The 18,064-nt window shown below is 36.3% G+C and overlaps 2 protein-coding genes across 4 annotated transcripts; one reads left to right on the top strand and one right to left on the bottom strand.

The window, feature by feature from the left end:
* The first annotated feature begins 206 nt into the window (after positions 1–206).
* On the top strand, positions 207–13,158 carry LOC101247955 (subtilisin-like protease SBT6.1). 2 transcript variants are annotated; one of them, XM_004246875.4, is made up of 11 exons: positions 207–466; positions 1,667–2,571; positions 4,336–4,464; positions 4,690–4,842; positions 7,233–7,349; positions 8,192–8,376; positions 9,385–9,648; positions 9,731–10,799; positions 11,404–11,898; positions 12,694–12,754; positions 12,845–13,158. In XM_004246875.4, the coding sequence occupies exons 2-11, from the start codon at positions 1,957–1,959 to the stop codon at positions 12,922–12,924; spliced, it is 3,168 nt and encodes a 1,055-aa protein (XP_004246923.2). In that variant the 5' UTR covers positions 207–466; positions 1,667–1,956; the 3' UTR covers positions 12,925–13,158. The 2 variants fall into 2 exon arrangements, with proteins under 2 accessions (XP_004246923.2, XP_019071297.2); XM_019215752.3 differs by having other exon boundaries at positions 7,223–7,349.
* Positions 13,159–13,687: 529 nt separating this feature from the next.
* Positions 13,688–17,651, bottom strand: LOC101258181 (nuclear transcription factor Y subunit B-10). 2 transcript variants are annotated; one of them, XM_004246650.5, is made up of 7 exons: positions 17,466–17,647; positions 16,796–17,035; positions 15,976–16,105; positions 15,847–15,852; positions 15,687–15,764; positions 15,512–15,562; positions 13,688–13,943 (listed from the first exon to the last, which is right to left on the bottom strand). In XM_004246650.5, exons 2-7 carry the CDS (start codon positions 17,032–17,034, stop codon positions 13,905–13,907), a joined length of 543 nt encoding a protein of 180 aa, XP_004246698.1. In that variant the 5' UTR covers position 17,035; positions 17,466–17,647; the 3' UTR covers positions 13,688–13,904. The 2 variants fall into 2 exon arrangements, with proteins under 2 accessions (XP_004246698.1, XP_069145319.1); XM_069289218.1 differs by lacking the exon at positions 15,847–15,852 and having other exon boundaries at positions 17,466–17,651.
* Positions 17,652–18,064: the final 413 nt, after the last annotated feature.

Here is an 18,064-nt window from a genome sequence, read left to right as displayed (position 1 = left end):
ACTTTTTAATAATACGTTACCTTGTACCCTATAATGTTTATGAATATGTGACATTATGCGATTAAACAACACTATACTATAGAAAAATATTGTGATATTTGAATTTAGAATAACTTGAAATTCGTTCATTCAAATAGACACTCATTATTACCGTATCAAAGATATAATTTAATATTATATATATTAGTAGAAATTCAACTTATAATAATTTAAGAAATTTTTATACAGCATAAAAAAACTACAGTAGAGCAAAGAGCAAAACTGTGATTCAAGATTCAAATAAATCCCCATTTTCCGACCGCTTAACTCTGCCGGTTCTCAATTTTCCGTCACCGTTTCAGGTCACCGGGAAAATCATACCTTTTATATTCTTGAGGGAATTGAAATCGATTGATTTACTATACTAACGGATTTGTTTTCAATCGTCCCACTTTGTTGGTTACCTAACTGGATGTCATTTTTTCAGGTTTTCTTCGACACCCTTTGAATCTCAATTTGATTTTATTTTTGGGTTCTCTTGATCAGTTTGTGTTGTGCTTGAAAATTTAGTGTTTGGGAGTGAAATAAAAATTTGATCTTTTTGATAATGAAATCATATATTGACCTTTTGGGAATGAAAATAGATGAGGAGAGTTCATATAGCTAAACTCCAAATAAAAAACATGTGGGATTGAGATATAGTTGAATGACACGTAAGGGGTTCTCTTTGAATTCATAAGTTGCTGCTTTGCTTAATTGTTTGTACTGGTTTCACTTCTTGTATGAGTAATTACTTATGAGTTGATTATTGGGTATAGTATTCGCGTTTGCCCTTTGAAAGTGAAGGAGAGAGTGTGTGAGAGCTTAGAAGAGCGATCGTATCAAGAGTTGGGGGTGCCGAAACATGTCAAGTAACTTATTATGAACATTTTGGTCTCTTAGGTGATGTTATGATTCCATGCATATAAATGCTCCGCACTAATTTTCTATTAGTTGTCCTGTTTTTCTTCACTGATGTTTTTTTCTTTTCCGTTACTATTTGATTTGCTTCACTTGAGTCGAGGATATTTTAGAAATAGCCACTCTACCTTGTGGGGGAAGAGGTAAGATTTGCATACACTTTATCCTCCCTAGACCTCACTTAGTGGGATTCAATTGGTAGTTGGTCTCTTAGATTTCCAAAACTAGTCCATATGTCTAATGATGGATTGCATTGTGAAATGATGTTTCTTTACCTTATGTTGGACTCAAAGCTAGAACCTTCATGAACTTATTTGAGGCCACTTCATTGATAAAGAAGTCAAAACATTTTGTGAAATTAGATTTCATATTATGGCTTTGGTTTCTCCCACTGTCATTTTGGTGTAAATCTATTTGTCTCCTTACATGTTGGTGAAATTTTGAAATATTGGAGACATTTATGCTGAATCATCCTCTTAGAAATGTTAATCAGTGAATTTAGTAGCTTGACAATGCCCAAAAGCAAAGTTGGTAAGATATACTTATACCAGTTTCAAAAGAAGATATACTTATGTATGAAAAAGGTTAGCTAGATACCCTTGATGGCCATAATTATGTTTCTTCTTTTCAATTACTTACTTTGGTTTTGAATTTGCATTTCATTACCATCTCCTTTTTTATTTTCCTTGCTGAAATTGTTCCAAGTTAATGTGTTATTTCTCCGCAGCCTTAAAGAGATCAAAATATCAACCTTTTTAGATGGGAAGGCAGCTTACATTTATCACACAGCTGTGATTTACTTGTTGAAGTGGACATTTTACTGTCAGTTAGAAGCTGACCAATTTTTGCAGAGGATTATAGGTTTCAGTCAATTGGGGTCTGTAGATCTCCATTAAAGTGAACAATTGTGACTCACATAATTGCTATTCTACAAGAGGGTTTTGATTGTGTTTGGGTACAGGGAAATTCTCTATTCGTCCCTCTGTGCTTTGATGAGGGATATTTCATTCTTGTAACATGCCCCAAACTCCTCAAAGATCAGTCTTCACGTTCTCTCTTATCTCCCTTCTTCTCTCGTATACTCTCCTCCGCTTGTATCCATCTATTTCCGTTCACCTCTTGAGGAGTCCTCAAAACCAAACCATCGCATTGACCACGTCAACAGAATCCCAGCCATATACTACTGGTGGCCCTCATGACTACCAAGACCAGCGGAGGCAACAATCCTATAGTAGAAACTATATTGTTCGATTCCATCAGTATAAAGAAGCTAAAGTTCTCCAAAATTATCTGCAAGACAATGTGAAATTTAAGGGGTGGGAATGGATTGAGAGAAAAAATCCTGCCGCAAGGTTTCCTACAGACTTCGGATTGGTGGCTATTGAGGAGTCTGTGAAAGAACTTCTGTTAGAAAACTTCAGAAATTTGGATTTTGTGAAGGATGTTTCTTTGGATTTGAGCTATCAAAGGGTAGTTCTTGAAGAGAAGAATGAAAAGATTGGGGCTTTTATTAATGAGAATAAGAGGGCTGGGAAGATTTTTACAGCTATGTCCTTCAGTGAAGATCAAAACTATGCAGTGGCCAACACAAGTAACATGAAGATTAGTTGGAAAAGAGCACTACTGATGCAGGTACAACTTTGATGAGATTGTGTTTTGTTACATGTGAATTTACTGAGCTTTGTTTGTAGCATTGCATTAAAGGGCTTAGCCATGCACAAAGTGTTCCCTGACTTATGCAGGGGTAGAGGGAGCATATATGTACGCTGCTTTCTCCTTGATTTTCAGCAAAGAGGCTTTTCCTACACCTTGAAGTCGTTACATAAAGGTCACCAGTAGAGCAATTCTGATGTTGCCCCATTTAGAGTCCTCAGTATTATAATATAATCTGGTAGAACTTCTCATGATTGAGATATGATGGGATAAACCATGTTGCATGGTATATTATCTGAGGAAATTAATCTCCTCTTCAAATATGTTAATGTTATCTTTATCTTTTCTTGAGTCTTACTATGGATCTGTTCTTCTACAATTGGCATCATTTTTGAAGTCGAAAGCATTATTAATTTAGGGCTGAGAACTTTTGTTTTCCTAAGCGACTTTTATGGAAGGCATTTAAGAGATAAAGAGTTGTCGTTTGAAGTGATTGCTGCAATAGAATCTTGTAAGCATAGTTCTCCTCTGTTCTGCAACCCAATGCCTCGGGTTAGAGTTCGTATGTTTTTTTTAGCTTCACTTTTTCTGGAGAAGTGGAAGTATATTCTGGAGATTATTACAAACTTATAGTTTGCTCTTGTATACTATTGTAATTGCTTTTCAGAAAAAAAAATAATTGGACTACCATTAGTTGCTTTATACCTCTGTGCTTGCAGTAGTCAAAAGTGTTGAGGATGTCTTAAAAAAATTAAATGTGAAATAAAGCAGTATATGTGTCCACCTCATTATTTCTCTGGAGTTTTTCTGCTGAAGACCAACCAGTGAATATTTATTTTTGGTGTGAGAAGGGGAGAGATTCATCTGAAAGTGAATTGTTAGAGCCTTCTGCTTTAAATTCCTGTTCTAATGATGTTTTGGCTTATCCTATTTAATACTTATAGTAGTTTTTTTGTCACAATGTGTTTTGGAGTCTTTCAAGGATAGATGCCTTATTTAGCTGCATATGAATGTCCACTGATATACAACTGCTGCTTTGGTGAAAAGTTGTTTCTTCCAAAGATACATGTTGCAGTTTCATTTATAAAAAAGGAAATTTGGTCCTCTTTTTTATGTGCATGTTTTTGCATACCTATGTTATTGACAGTCTTCACCGTGCTGTTTTTTCTATAGTTAGGCTCTTTGAAAGAACTTCTGGGCAAAAACTAAGGTTTTAAATGCAAGTAGATATCTTGTTAGAAAAACATGCATAAAGCAGTATAAGAGACAGATCATTGTCCTCTGCATTGTATTCTGTCAGTGGCTATATGTTGGGTGTTGCTTCGGTTGTGTACTGCTTTGTGCCTATCCTACTATGTGGAAACCTTTTCACATGAGGTGGTTGCTAGGGGAAGTTATCTATCTGGTAAGTTAGGTACTTCCATTAAGAAGAAGGTTGAAAATTAAATTTGAGCCATATATACTTGCTTGAAAAAAACATTTATCTCTAACTCGAATTGTTTAATAACTATAATGTGGCCTGTGGGATTTTTGTGCTCCTTTGGGTGATGTAGGAGGGAGAAGGAATAAGATTAAGCCATTTGATGCTTTTTATTTGGATATCATGGTAACAAAATAGTTTGTTGAATTTTACTTGATTTTTGTTTCTGTCAGCAATTCTAAAAGAAACTAAGATTAAGCTTTTCTTTAGTATTTGTGTCTTGACAAGCTTTATTATATATCCTTTGCATTTTCATTTTGTAGAAATCTCAAGTCACATCCCTTTTTGGGGCAGATTCACTTTGGTCGAGAGGGTACACTGGTGCTAAAGTTAAAATGGCTATTTTTGACACAGGTATACGGTCAGATCACCCTCATTTCCGCAATATTAAGGTATTTATTTTGCTTTCTTTTTATTTATTCATTATTTATTTGTTTATATGAAAGAAATGCTTTGTTTTAATTGCTGTTTGAGAGGAATCATTTACATACATTTTTTATATATGTTTTAATGTACATCTTTGGGTGCCGTCTTTTCTTTATTATCAACATACACGGGGGTTGACTTTGGGACCCTATTACTAACATACATTGGACTTGATACCTGATATATTTTAGGAACGCACAAATTGGACCAATGAAGATACACTGAATGACAATCTAGGACATGGGACGTTTGTGGCTGGTGTCATTGCTGGTCAGGATGAAGAATGTCTTGGTTTTGCTCCTGACACAGAGATATATGCTTTCCGTGTTTTCACAGATGCACAGGTAATGGATTTTATCTTTTGACCATTCAATTCTGGAATGGTGTCCTTTTGTACATTCTGACCAGTTCTTTAAAAGAAAAGCATACATATATACTCCATCATGTATGCAGGTGGAGACTTGACAACAATAATTTATTTATTTTATAAGCCTGGTTTGATGATCATGGGAGCTTGTTGGTGCTAATGGTTTCCTATGATTAAAAAGTAAGTCCTCTCACCCTTCGGGGTGGCCTGATGGTTTGGGCTTGGGACTTCCATGTTGTTGGTCTCAAGTTCGAAACATCTTACCAGTGAAAGTAAGGGGTTTGCTTTCTGGGTCGAGCTCGTCACACCGGGCTTGCCTAGTGCGGGTTACCTCTCCTATGTGGTTTCCGAGCTATTGCATAGGAGCAGGGGTTTTACCATGTGCGCAACCAAAGGGTAGCAGCTGCGGATTTCCCTTGTCATTAAAAAAACAAAACAAGTCCTCTCAATGTATAGTTGCTAGATGTACAGCGGACCCTACTGTCTAAATATCTCCCAATCTGCACGTTGAAGGTGTCACATTAGGTTGTGGATGACAAACTAATAAGACAAATCCTTTGGTTAAAAAAATAAATAAAAAAGAATAATAATAAGACAAATCCTTGCAGTCGTAGTCGATATTTAAAAGATCACTCAGGCACCAAAGTCTCGTTGAAACTTCCATGTCGTGAGATTTGAATTGAACCAAACGTATAAACGAAAGCCTCATTTTTGCAAATTACTTATCGTCATTTAATTTGCAAAACCAAGACACTGTCTGGCTCATTTACTTTTCTTTCTCTTTCAGTTAAGGTAACACCCTCTTTAACAAGCTAAGACAAACTTTGTTGCCTTTTGACTCCTGAAACTTGGAAAGACCTAGAAATGTACACACCCTTTTTCTGAAGCGCCTAGAAGCTTGTATTAAATTTCGTAAACTTGAAAGTTGCAGCTCACTTTTTAGTTTGATGATTTCAACAGAAGTGGGCAAGGCTTGAGATACCCCAACTGTAATGAAAGTTGTGGGGAGAGTTTTCTTTTTACCGGTAAAATTGAGGATTTCCAAAAGTAGTTTTATTTGAGAGCTGAATCTCTGGGAACCTGGGAGCGAACCTGGGAGCTAAAAGGATGAAATTACTGCAATTAGGCTACTATGACTTTTTAGAGTTAATAATGTATTAGCCATATAATTAAATCTTATAGGTTTCGTCATTCAGATCATTCTTTTGATTAAGTGAAGTGAATTGGGTGATTTTTGTTGTTAGTTTTTTCTGGTGATTTGATGGTCTTAATTGCAGTTTTGATTATTGGAAGTGACCTTTTATATTTGGGACAGAAGTGGATTGCTAGAAAATTAGTGATTCACATGTCACAGCCTTACTGATGCGTGACATACACATGCTTAGAAAAAAAGTGGTTAAACACAAGAGTAGTGTATTTGAGAAAGGTTTGGTGTGTAAAAGGTTCCTCGTGGAGGAAGAGTGTGTAAAGTGTATTTGGGCTACAAGTTCCTAGATGAACTTTGTATTAAGCAGCTTTCTAATGATGGAAAAACATTTTTTTTCATTATCGATTTGTATTTTTTCTGCGATCTGTTGCCATAAGTAATATAAAAGAATTTTAGAAAATGCTCCTAGGTGTGGATGAGCTGGTGGATGATGTGTAAGGCAAGCAACTCTTTTGAAGAAGTATGTCTGTCCGAGCTATCTTGAAGTAAAGCTCTGTAGGTTAGCTATGGGTGAAGTTTTTCTATCGACGGAACCGCTGCTAGGAAGGATAGAACACAAAATAAAGACCTAAAAGGAAAGAAAAGGATGGATCTCTATGCTCACTGAACCATGAGTTATTTTAAAATCAAGCGCTACAGGGAGTCCCTATAAAACATCTCACCTACTTTGGTGAAGGAACCCAGGAAGTCAGACGGTGTCAGACCATTGGGGTACTTCAAATAAACTTACTTGGATACATATAAGATACACCAGTGCTAGAACCTCTTTTCTCAAGATATCTTCCAAAATGTTGGGGTCCTTCCTCTGGATCTGTTACCGGAGTGAAAGAAGTTGGTTCAGCCAGACCTGGACCGAGTAATAGTTTTAATTCAGGGTCAACTCTATTGGGCTTTGTTTAATATTGCCATAAGGTGTTTTGAAATCGAGTTTCTGTATAAAGAAATGCTGAGGATAGACCTTTAGTCTTTACTCCTTTTCCTCACATATACAAGATGATAATGACTTTATTTTCACTTGCTTGTCCTAGATACTTCTGAAAGTGGTAAAATAGATGGATCTTGTTGTATTATTCACCTGAAAAGAAAAAAGATAGATCATCTTGTATTAATTTGAAAATTCCTGTCAAGGTTATGATAATTGTGTGTTCAGCTCATTGCAGGTCTCTTACACATCATGGTTTCTTGATGCATTCAATTATGCAATTGCAACAAATATGGATGTGTTGAATTTGAGTATTGGTGGGCCTGACTATTTAGATCTCCCTTTTGTTGAAAAGGTGAGGTCATTGAGCTTTTAGTTTTTTTTTTACCCTCTTTTTCATAATACATACTGCACTCATAATTTCGGGGCATCTGAAAATGTTTGACACACTTCTATAGTAATTTATACACACTCACATCGATCAAGACTTTAAATCAGTAACTGAACATAGTTTCAAAATCGTTGTACAATTCAAATTTTAATTTGCTGCAATATTTTTCAATATCCTATGGCTTTTGAACAACTATAATATTTCTTCTACTACCAATTTAATCTGCCCTGTAAAACAGTATGATGCTTGGGGCGTGTATCATCTCCGGCAACAAATGCATTTTTCTGTTGTTGCACGAATTGTTATAAATAATACGATTGCCTGCTTTAAGATCTTGTACCATTCGTAGTCTCAGGATTATTAGTAATTTGGTTCCAACTGTCAGCATGTGGATGATGCGTCTCCGCTGCTGGTTGACATACAGTTCAAGTATGGAGTACAAAGATCAAAAAAGAATTTGTAGTTTCTCTTCGTATTTAGTTAGCTTCCATTTATTTTGATGTAACCACAAATTGCATATGTGAATACTGTTTTGTCTTCCCCTGCTCGGCCCTTTCACTAGTCAGAGTAGAACTTTTCCTGAGCTGGTCTGTGCACATATCTGTTAATTGCTGAAACCTGCACCATGTTCATGAAGGTTTCAAGCACGAGGGTAACATTTTTACTTTAGCATGCAACATGCTAGAGAGGCTGAGTTGTTAAGCCTCTGATACTGTTGAATTTACCATTATTGTCAGCACGAATTCTGAATAAGTAGTAAGGATGGGAACTTTAGTTTTATATTGTTGACATGTGACCTATTTTAGGTTTGGGAGCTTACAGCAAACAACATCATCATGGTTTCAGCTATTGGGAATGACGGACCACTGTATGGTACTCTAAACAATCCAGCAGATCAAAGTGATGTTATTGGTGTTGGTGGCATTGATTACAGTGATCATATAGCCTCTTTTTCTTCTCGTGGCATGAGTACGTGGGAGCTTCCTCATGGGTATCACTTCTCCCTTGTTTGTTTATCTATATTATGCTCTTGAGTAGCATTATCCCCTGCCCCTCTTGGAATTAGTTTAACCATTCTACACATGAGCAGGTATAGAGTTTAGGGGTGAATGGATGAGGAAGCCTCATTAAAGGGGAAAGGAGATAAAAGAACTACCTATTCCTGAAGATGGGGAAAGGAGATAATAGAACTACCTATTCCTGAAGATTATCTTTTCTTAAACAGACATGCCATCGATGAGCTCGCTGCATCCATGTCTGTGATGTTTTTGGGTCAAATTCAGAAAAGGGAAGTTGTTTGATGGTAAATGGGAAAAGACTTGAGGGTGAACATAAAGACAATTAGTGCAGACTGCCGCTTCTGCAAATTTTATCTCTCCCAAGGGGAAAAAGAAAAAGAAAAAGAGAAGAGAAAGATGATATTTAAATATGACAACTATGCGTCATTCCCAAACAAGTTGGGGTCAGCTATATTAATTTTCACTCACCATGTCCCCCATTTAAATTTGTCTGCGAACATTAGACCAGAAAAATCAAAATGTGAAGTATTACAAGTTCTCTATATTTCCTACTAGTGTAAGAATCTCTTATAAGGTTAAGATATGCTTAGGACCTAAAATAACATATTAACGTTACTAGAATATATTCAAACTAATTTGTAGTAAATCTTTTTCTCCCATGTGACCTCTCTTAGGCTAAGTCTGCATTGATTTCAAGAGCTTGTAAGTCTTTCAATATTACTTCCTTCCATATGATTTAAGGTGTACCTCGTCCCCTTTCACTCCTCATGAGTTCAAATATACAAACCGGTACAAACCGGTTCATCTGTGACATGATTGAGTCATCCATCTCTAGCAACCGTCTCATAATGTATGATACTTGCATCTTCAGACAGATATTAAATATGAAAGAAACAAACAGTTTTTCCCCTAATTATAGGAATATTTTATGCTTGTCCAGCCAGTTCATAGTGTGTAACCACAGACTTTTCCCTTGACAGTTATGGTCGTGTAAAGCCTGATATTGTTGCATATGGACGCGAGATAATGGGATCCAAAATTAGTACAGGTTGTAAAAGTTTATCTGGCACCAGCGTGGCGAGTCCTGTGGTTGCTGGTATAGTATGCCTTCTTGTTAGCGTAATTCCTGAAAGCAAGCGTAAGGACATTCTGAATCCAGCTAGTGTCAAACAAGCACTGGTTGAGGGGGCTGCAAAGCTTCCTGGTCCCAACATATACGAGCAGGGTGCAGGCAGGGTTAATTTGTGAGTTCTTCCTTTATGCTTGTAGAATGAAATACCAAATCAATCCACATTGATGTTCTTCTAACTTTAACTTGAATGACAGGTTGGAGTCCTTTGAAATTTTGATGAGCTATGAGCCTCGAGCAAGCATTTTCCCAGGTGTTCTTGATTACACTGACTGCCCCTACTCGTGGCCATTTTGCCGTCAACCACTTTATGCTGGTGCCATGCCAGTCATATTTAATGCCACTATTCTAAATGGAATGGCTGTAATTGGTTATGTTGAAAGTCCACCTACATGGCATCCTTTTGGTGAGGATGGCAACCTTCTCAGCGTCCATTTTACTTATTCAGATGTCATTTGGCCCTGGACTGGCTATCTTGCACTGCATATGCAAATCAAAGAAGAAGGGGCTCAATTTTCAGGGGTAATTGAAGGTAATGTAACTGTCAAGGTCTACAGCCCACCAGCTCCAGGTGAGAAGGGCCGTCGAAGTAGTACATGTGTCCTTCGATTGAAATTGCAAGTGGTCCCTACTCCACCGAGATCTGTGCGGATATTGTGGGATCAATTTCACAGTATCAAGTATCCGCCTGGTTATATTCCAAGGGACTCCTTAGATGTTCGGAATGACATTCTTGACTGGCATGGGGATCATCTGCATACGAATTTCCACATAATGTTTGACACGCTACGAGATGCTGGATACTATATTGAGACTCTTGGCTCTCCTCTTACATGCTTTGATGCTCGCCAGTACGGTACACTCCTTCTGGTGGATCTTGAGGATGAGTACTTCCCTGAAGAAATCAAGAAATTGAGAGATGATGTCATTAATTCAGGTCTAAGTGTAGTTGTATTTGCTGACTGGTACAATGTGGACACAATGGTAAAGATGAGGTTTTTTGATGACAATACACGTAGCTGGTGGACACCAGTTACTGGAGGTTCCAATGTTCCTGCCTTAAATGATCTTTTGGCTTCCTTTGGGATTGCATTTGGGAATAAAATTCTGAATGGCGATTTTGTCCTCAATGGTGAACAGAGTCGGTATGCATCTGGGACTGATATTCTGAAGTTTCCAAGAGGTGGATACTTGCACAGCTTCCCCTTCATGGATAGCTCAGAGAGCGGGGCCACTCAGAATATCCTTTTATCTGGCATGACAAAGGTGAGTTGAAGGCTGTTTATAATTTGATTTTGGCACCTCCTGATCCTCTTTAAGTTCATAAACATAAAAATCTTTACTAAAAGTAGAGAGTTGACCTCCTTTTGCTTATTCCAGAACACTGAGCATCTCAACGGGGCTCTAATAGTTGAAAGAAATTGGAGATATGGTGGTCTAATATATTGAAGTCTGTCGTCTCTCTATTGAAACATGAGGAAGAGTATACTCTGTAGTGAGATATAGCGGTTCTCCTAGTCAACTACTTGTTTTGATAATAACATCCTTAACTAAAAGATGATACACCGTGAAGTTGCCTTTTTTCCTTTTTCATATTTATCTTTTAAAAAAATCCTCTGCTTAAAAATGAAGATGGAGTTTCCAGAAATGTGAGGCGAGGATGGCGTAAGAATGTTCTTCACTTGTCAATATCTTTGATGAATAAATTTTTGGTATCACTTTCCTTATGTGGCACAAAGTAGTAATGGAGAATAAGTCCATTTTACTCCAGTGAGAACCCTTATGCTAATGATATTCTGACTTCTTCAGTGTTCTTTAGGTGGTGGTTTGACCTGCCAATTTGACTTGCAATTTATTTTAATGAATACAGACAGATACACCTATTCTTGGTTTTTTGGAGGTTGGCAGAGGTCGAATTGCAGTATATGGGGACTCTAACTGCTTGGACAGCAGCCATATGGTTACCAATTGTTATGGGCTCTTGAAGAAAATGTTGGATTTTACAAGCAGGAGTATGAAAGATCCTATACTTTTCTCAGATTCAGCTAGACAGGAGAAACCATTATATGCTGATAAGAACCAGATACCATCGCGTAGACCAGATGTGAATTTCTCTACCTATTCTAGAGTTGTTGGGAAGGAGTTGACATGCAGCCGTGACTCCAGGTTTGAAGTATGGGGAACAAAGGGTTACAATTTACAAGTCAGAGGAAGGAACCGTAAGCTACCTGGATATCATGTCATCGACTTGGGTAGAGGTTTAAATTCTACAGTAGACACACCTGTTACAGTAACATCTAACACGACTCAGAAGGTTGTCGACTCTTCCGGAAACAACTACTGGGGCTTCTTTTACAGAGATGATGTAAGTAACTTTTTCATTCGTTTTTAAAACTCGACTCTTTGGCGTTTGTCCATGCATTTTTTTCCAAATAATAGTTTGCCTATCAAATTTGATTCATTTTTCAACTTCAACTTGAAATAGAGAAATTGAAGTTTGAAAAAACATGTTTTAAGAATTTTTTTCACACTTCCAACTTCTCCATTTCAAGTTTCTTCCTTTTTCCCTAGTGAAATTTATGTCATTTAGGATATTGTTCTTTTTTTCCAAATTTCAACCAAATCATGTCCAAATGTAGTTGAAGTATATCTACTACATACACAAACAACATAACCAGTGTTATACCACAGTGGGGTTGGGAAGGGTAGGATGTACGCAGATCTTACCCCTATCTTTTATGAGGTCGAGAGGTTGTTTCCCTCGGCTCAAAAAGGGAAGCAAGTATCTGATGCAGGATTGTAAGAAAGGAATATATCTACCTACATACACATTCTTAGAAAGTTTGGACATGAAGTTCACTGGGAAAAGTTGAAATTTCGTCAGTGAATCATAACAATTTTTTCAGTATTTCAATTGCTTTCCGTTTTGACTTTGTCTTCTTATCGGGATACCCATTTAGCTTGGTTTCTTGGGACTATATTCACTGATCTTACGACTATATTCACTGATCTTTCAATTGCAATTAGTGGTATAACTTATATTCGAACGAAAATAACTTTTCAATCGTTTGAACATACAGTTCATACTCTTCTTTATCAAACTTCAATTAAACAGTCCAAATACCAGAACATAAGAATGTCTCATTTTACTTCATTGCAGATTGACATGCCTGTGCTTGTAGCTACTCACTGGTTAGTTCCTGCAACTGTTGCCATCTTAGGTGAGTGTTGTACATTCGTGTATATGTTACCGTTAGATGAATTCGAAAATTTAGCATTTATCTTACAGACTTTATCACTATAACTGTTAGGTCTCTTGATCTTGTTCTGGCGCATGCAAAAACGTCGTCGGAGAAGGAGAGGTTCCTCGGGTCGGTTTACTAATTTATAGCCCTATTCTTGACTTGGATTTGTGTTCTTTAGTTTTACTATACTCATCTAGGTTGTTTTATGTTATATCTTAAAAAAAAATAAAAAAATTGCACCTATATAAAGGTGAGTTTTGTATTACTAGTGTAGTTAATTTATTAACAGTTATTATCCTGACTAGATGGAGAAAAACCACAGAATTTTCAGTCATTTCTCTGAAGAGAACAGATGAAATGAAGTTCAGTTTTCTGTTCAATTTAGGTGGACACCATAATAAGCCACCATTATCATTCACTAGGTTGTGACGGACACATATAATTTTAGGCCGTTATTTAGAATATTTATGGATTAACACATACAAAAAATTAAAATATCACGAAATTCATGTTTAATGGTCCAAATGCATTATAAGATACTATTATCATTCACTAGGTTGTTGATGATAGGCTAACAAAATTTGAAAATATTCTGAAAGATTGACAAGTGAAATTGGAGAATCGATAGCGTATCCCAAATACTTGTGTACAAAAGATTATTTCAAAAACTAACTCATGGTCACATCAGCATTTACCAAACAGCAGCTTACTGTAAGAATCGAATGACATTCCTCGGTCCCAAACAAGTTGAGATCGTTTATATGACTTCTCACTTCGTCGTAAAACTCATTTTAGGGAAATACCATGAGTCCAAAAAAGAAACTCTAGTTTTCCTTTCAGGAATAGGAAAAAAAAGAGGTGGTATTTAACTTCATTCATCCATAGAGAAGCAACATCCTGCAATAGAAGTACTAGGTAATGGTTTTCATTATTACTACAAACAATCATGTCTATAATATTTCTTAAACATCTCCTCAATTTACAAACTTTAAATATGACACGGCACTCACTAGAGAGCACTAGAATTAATAAACCATGTTACAGAGGTTACAGCAGAAGAACCATCTATATATATAATATGTTTTCAACTCCACCCGTCTTCTCAAACAGGACGAAGATCGGATTTTTACTCAGTTCCTTGCATCGGGACCATCATATGCTGACCCTGCAAAACGCGGTTTCAAGGTAAATATTAGAGTGACATAAAAGACTTAGGGTGGGATCTGAACAATCAATCCACCAACTAACATTGCTGTCGTATAGTAGTCAAACATAAGCTGGCGTAAAATTCATGGATACCCCCAACTTGTTTACCTGTATTGAATTCTATAAGAACAAAGAGCGATCTCTCTCGTGCACACAGGCTTCTATACTCATCGTAACATGACAGATGTCTTACAAGTCTCAAACCTTAAGAAGACACGAGCAATTACATAGAGTTTACTCATCAAGCTTGACTATCCTTCATTTTCAGATGAAGGTACTAATTCATCTATCAATGTTATCAGGCAATCGTACTACAAGAAGCATGTTAATTAGCCAATTCCACTTTCTATATTTGGGAACTCTTATTTATAGCTATTCATGACATGTATACAACCACAAGTCTCGAGGGTACTTTTAACACGTGCCAGAAGTTTTTTTCTTCTTTTAACTTTGCGCCCAGTCAAACACCTTCATATAAAACAAAACAACTTTCCACTCGCAGTGCAAAAAATCATTATCTATAGTATGCATCATGTAGTTGATATCCGATAATCTGGTTTCAAACTCAAGCATACAGTGAACAATGATTTCAAGTCCTTAATTACCTGGTAATCACCGATACCCATGTTTTGCACAATGTCTTCAATTCATGACATATATTTAGGTAGAATTATTCAATAAACCTGTACTCTGCCTCACTTTATTACACAAGGAATATGACACTTAATGACAATCACACATGTCCATCCCTCATATACCTAATTGTTGAGAAAGTCTCACATCACATGGAGAATGACCATCACACATGTCAATCCCTCATATACCTAACTATCTAGCAAAGTCTGACATCACATCAAAAAGTAGTCCTCTGAGCAATATGTACGATCACCATAAAGCAGGAAGAAACAATGGACTCAGCTCCAAAATTAGTTGTACTGGTTTTAATAGGAAGAAACAGATACCTAAGTGCGAAAAGCTATTCATAATACCCTTCTTTTACTGCATCTACGGATTTGCCTCATTTTACCTTTTTTTAAGTTCTATTTATGGTAATATCATTAACATTTCGGCAAAATTCTAGGCATCTTTTGAAGTAGTGATATCACATAAAGGCCCAAGACTTGAATGAATATATACACAAACCTTCCCTACTATTCATTATACAATTTTATCCATCATAGGATTATACTTATCTGCAATAGTTACTAAAGGGTCAAATTGAAGAACTTGATAAATTGAAAATCTTCTTAGTTTCAACATTTACATGTCTACCGGATACTTTTATCTCCAACCAGCACAGATACTGGTTAACTTTGCCTAACAAGACTTAAACCGATGAAAGGAAATACCTAGAGTTTCTTGTACCCCATGAGATTCTGAATCATGGTTAATCCACCACTTTTGTGGTTAAGACAAGAAAAACATTTCCACATATAACAGGCAGAGATTGAGACTTCTATGCATAATGAAGCATTATGAAGGATGACATGCAGCAATTAAACATCATGGATACACAGAAAAAGTTACCTGAGAATTCCCATAATTCATTCCTTGTGAGTATGAACCCTGATGTGCAAGCTGTAACAATATGATGGAGTATCAAATTAATGGACGTTGCACGTAAAAAATTTCCTTAAGCAATCTAAGATGTCAAACAAGACAAAAAAGAGATAAAAAACAAAGAACACGAAAGAGTACGTACCTGTGAATTAGGACCAGGTTGCATCCCATCTCTTTTAGTAGAGCCATCAGCAGCCTTTGACGTTCCCTTTGTATCACCCTACCAAATGAATCAGTTGCTCCCACAGGCAAAGAAGAAAAAAGAAATGACAATAAAGACATTATATAAGACATTCATTTACCTCCATCTGCAACAATTCATTCATCCAACAGGTATCCCACCAACCACATGAGAGGAAAACCCATCAATTTATGCTTCATTGCAAAAGGGTGACAAGGGAAAGCTAAATCAAAAACATAGTGATCATTACCTCTCTGTATCGAGCAAGATACACCTTGAGTGGTTCAATATAATCTTCAAACCCAAGAGTTGCCATTGCCCATAGCAAATCATCACCATTAATAGTCTTCCTTTTCTCTCTCTGGCACTTGTCACTTGCCCTATATTCCATCAGGAAACAAGCAACATTGTCAAGGAAATCAACAACATAAAAAATAAAATTTCTCCACAAAAGGAACAAAGAAACAAGAGTGAACATTACCTACAACCTATAGCATATCCATACACCTATAAACACATTTACTAAAGAAAGATGGACTCATTGCATAACGGGACAATACTAATCAAAATACTCCCTTCATTCCAAATTGTTTCTTACCCTCGTTATTATTCCGTTCAAAAAAATGTCTATTTCTTTTTTGGCAAACTCTTCAATATCAACTTCCACATGGCATGTTCAAAATTAAAGGAAATTTTATATATTCCACATGTCTTTAATTTAAAACCACACGGTTCAAAACTCTTCTTTATTTTCTTACTATACTCCATAGCAAGTCAAAACAAGACAATCAAATTGAAACTAAAAGAGTAATTCAACAAAGCGAGCATGTTCATTAACAATAAAAAGATAACACTCTTAACGATAACATCGATCCAATCCAATAATCGTCACGAAGGAAAAAGGGATCATGATAATAAATCAATCAATCGTGCAATCAACAACAAAAGATCAGACTTTAAACACAACTCACAGCATTTATGGCTCAAAATTTAACCAGCAACAACTCATTACCAAACTAAAACTAGTACGAGCTAATCAAATCATTAATCATTAAACATTAAACACATACTCGCTAGTAATGAAGCTGATGAACTCAGAAACACATTCCTGAACAGTCTCCTTAGCATCCTTCGCAATTTTTCCATTAGCAGGAAGTGCCTTCTTCATGATTCTACTAATATTAGCTATTGGTAAAAACCTGTCCTGTTCACGTACATTAGACCTCGGACTCTGGTCCCCACCACTCTCATGACTACCACCTCCGTTTGGACTCGCCGGTGACCTAGACGAACCTTGACCATCCGCCATACTTAAAACAACAAAAACCCACATCAAAATCAGTTAGATGAATAACAAAAAACAGGAAAAAAAAAACCTAATTCCCATTTCCGCCATTGAAATTGTTACACAGAGAAAGGGTGTAAAGGAGTGATTTTTTTTCAACAAAAACAAAAACCCATGTTGAAAACAGTAAGATGAATGACATGAACCAGAGAAAAAAACCCTAATTCCCATTTCTGCCATTGAAATTGCTAATCAGAGAAAAGGGTGTAAAGGGCCAAAGGGGTGACTTTTTTCAACCAAAAAATAAAACCCATCTAGAAAACAGTAAGATGAACGACATAAACCATATAAAAAACCCTATTTCTGATTTCTGCCATTGAAATGGTTAGAGAGAGAAGTTAGAGAGAGAAAATGGTGACAATTTTTTTTTTTGAAAAAAAGGTATAAAAATGAACCTGGGGATGGAGGGAACTGGAAGATCGGACGTTGGAGAAGAAGGGAGAAAGGGAGACGACTGAGATGAGGCAGAGTTTTGGATTTTGCCCTATCAACACCGTTCGTTTTACAAAGAAAACTCTGAAATTTTTTTATAACTATATATAAAAAGAATCTCTTTTCTCTTTACTTCCTTCCACATGTATTTGGATTCTTCCACATTATGTCCTTTTAGGTGGGTGGGGGTGGGTCCCACTTACGTTTCGTTCCGTCTCAATTCACGTGATACGTTTTACACAATTCATGTGATAAATTTTATATTTTTTGAGATTTAAATTATATAATACTTCTGACATTCTACAAACGAGGTCGATTCGATTAGATTTTAGTATTACTTGGTTTTGGTTTGTGAACATGTTGAATCGATAACTAAATCAAGAAGTTATTTATTGTTGATTTTTTATCCTTTAACCGTTCGATTTTTGGTTTAAGCGGTAAGAAAATGGTCATACAACTATGTATAGATGATGTTCGTAAAATATTTATAATTGCAAAAATAAAAGTACAACACCAGTTACTATATTAATAACTTATCCTTGGAACGAAATAATTCGAAGTT

This window comes from Solanum lycopersicum, chromosome 9 (genome assembly GCF_036512215.1).
Source record: "Solanum lycopersicum chromosome 9, SLM_r2.1".
Classification (NCBI taxonomy): domain Eukaryota; kingdom Viridiplantae; phylum Streptophyta; class Magnoliopsida; order Solanales; family Solanaceae; genus Solanum; species Solanum lycopersicum.
Note: the sequence above shows the minus strand (reverse complement) of the source record. Positions and strands in the feature narration are given on the sequence as shown.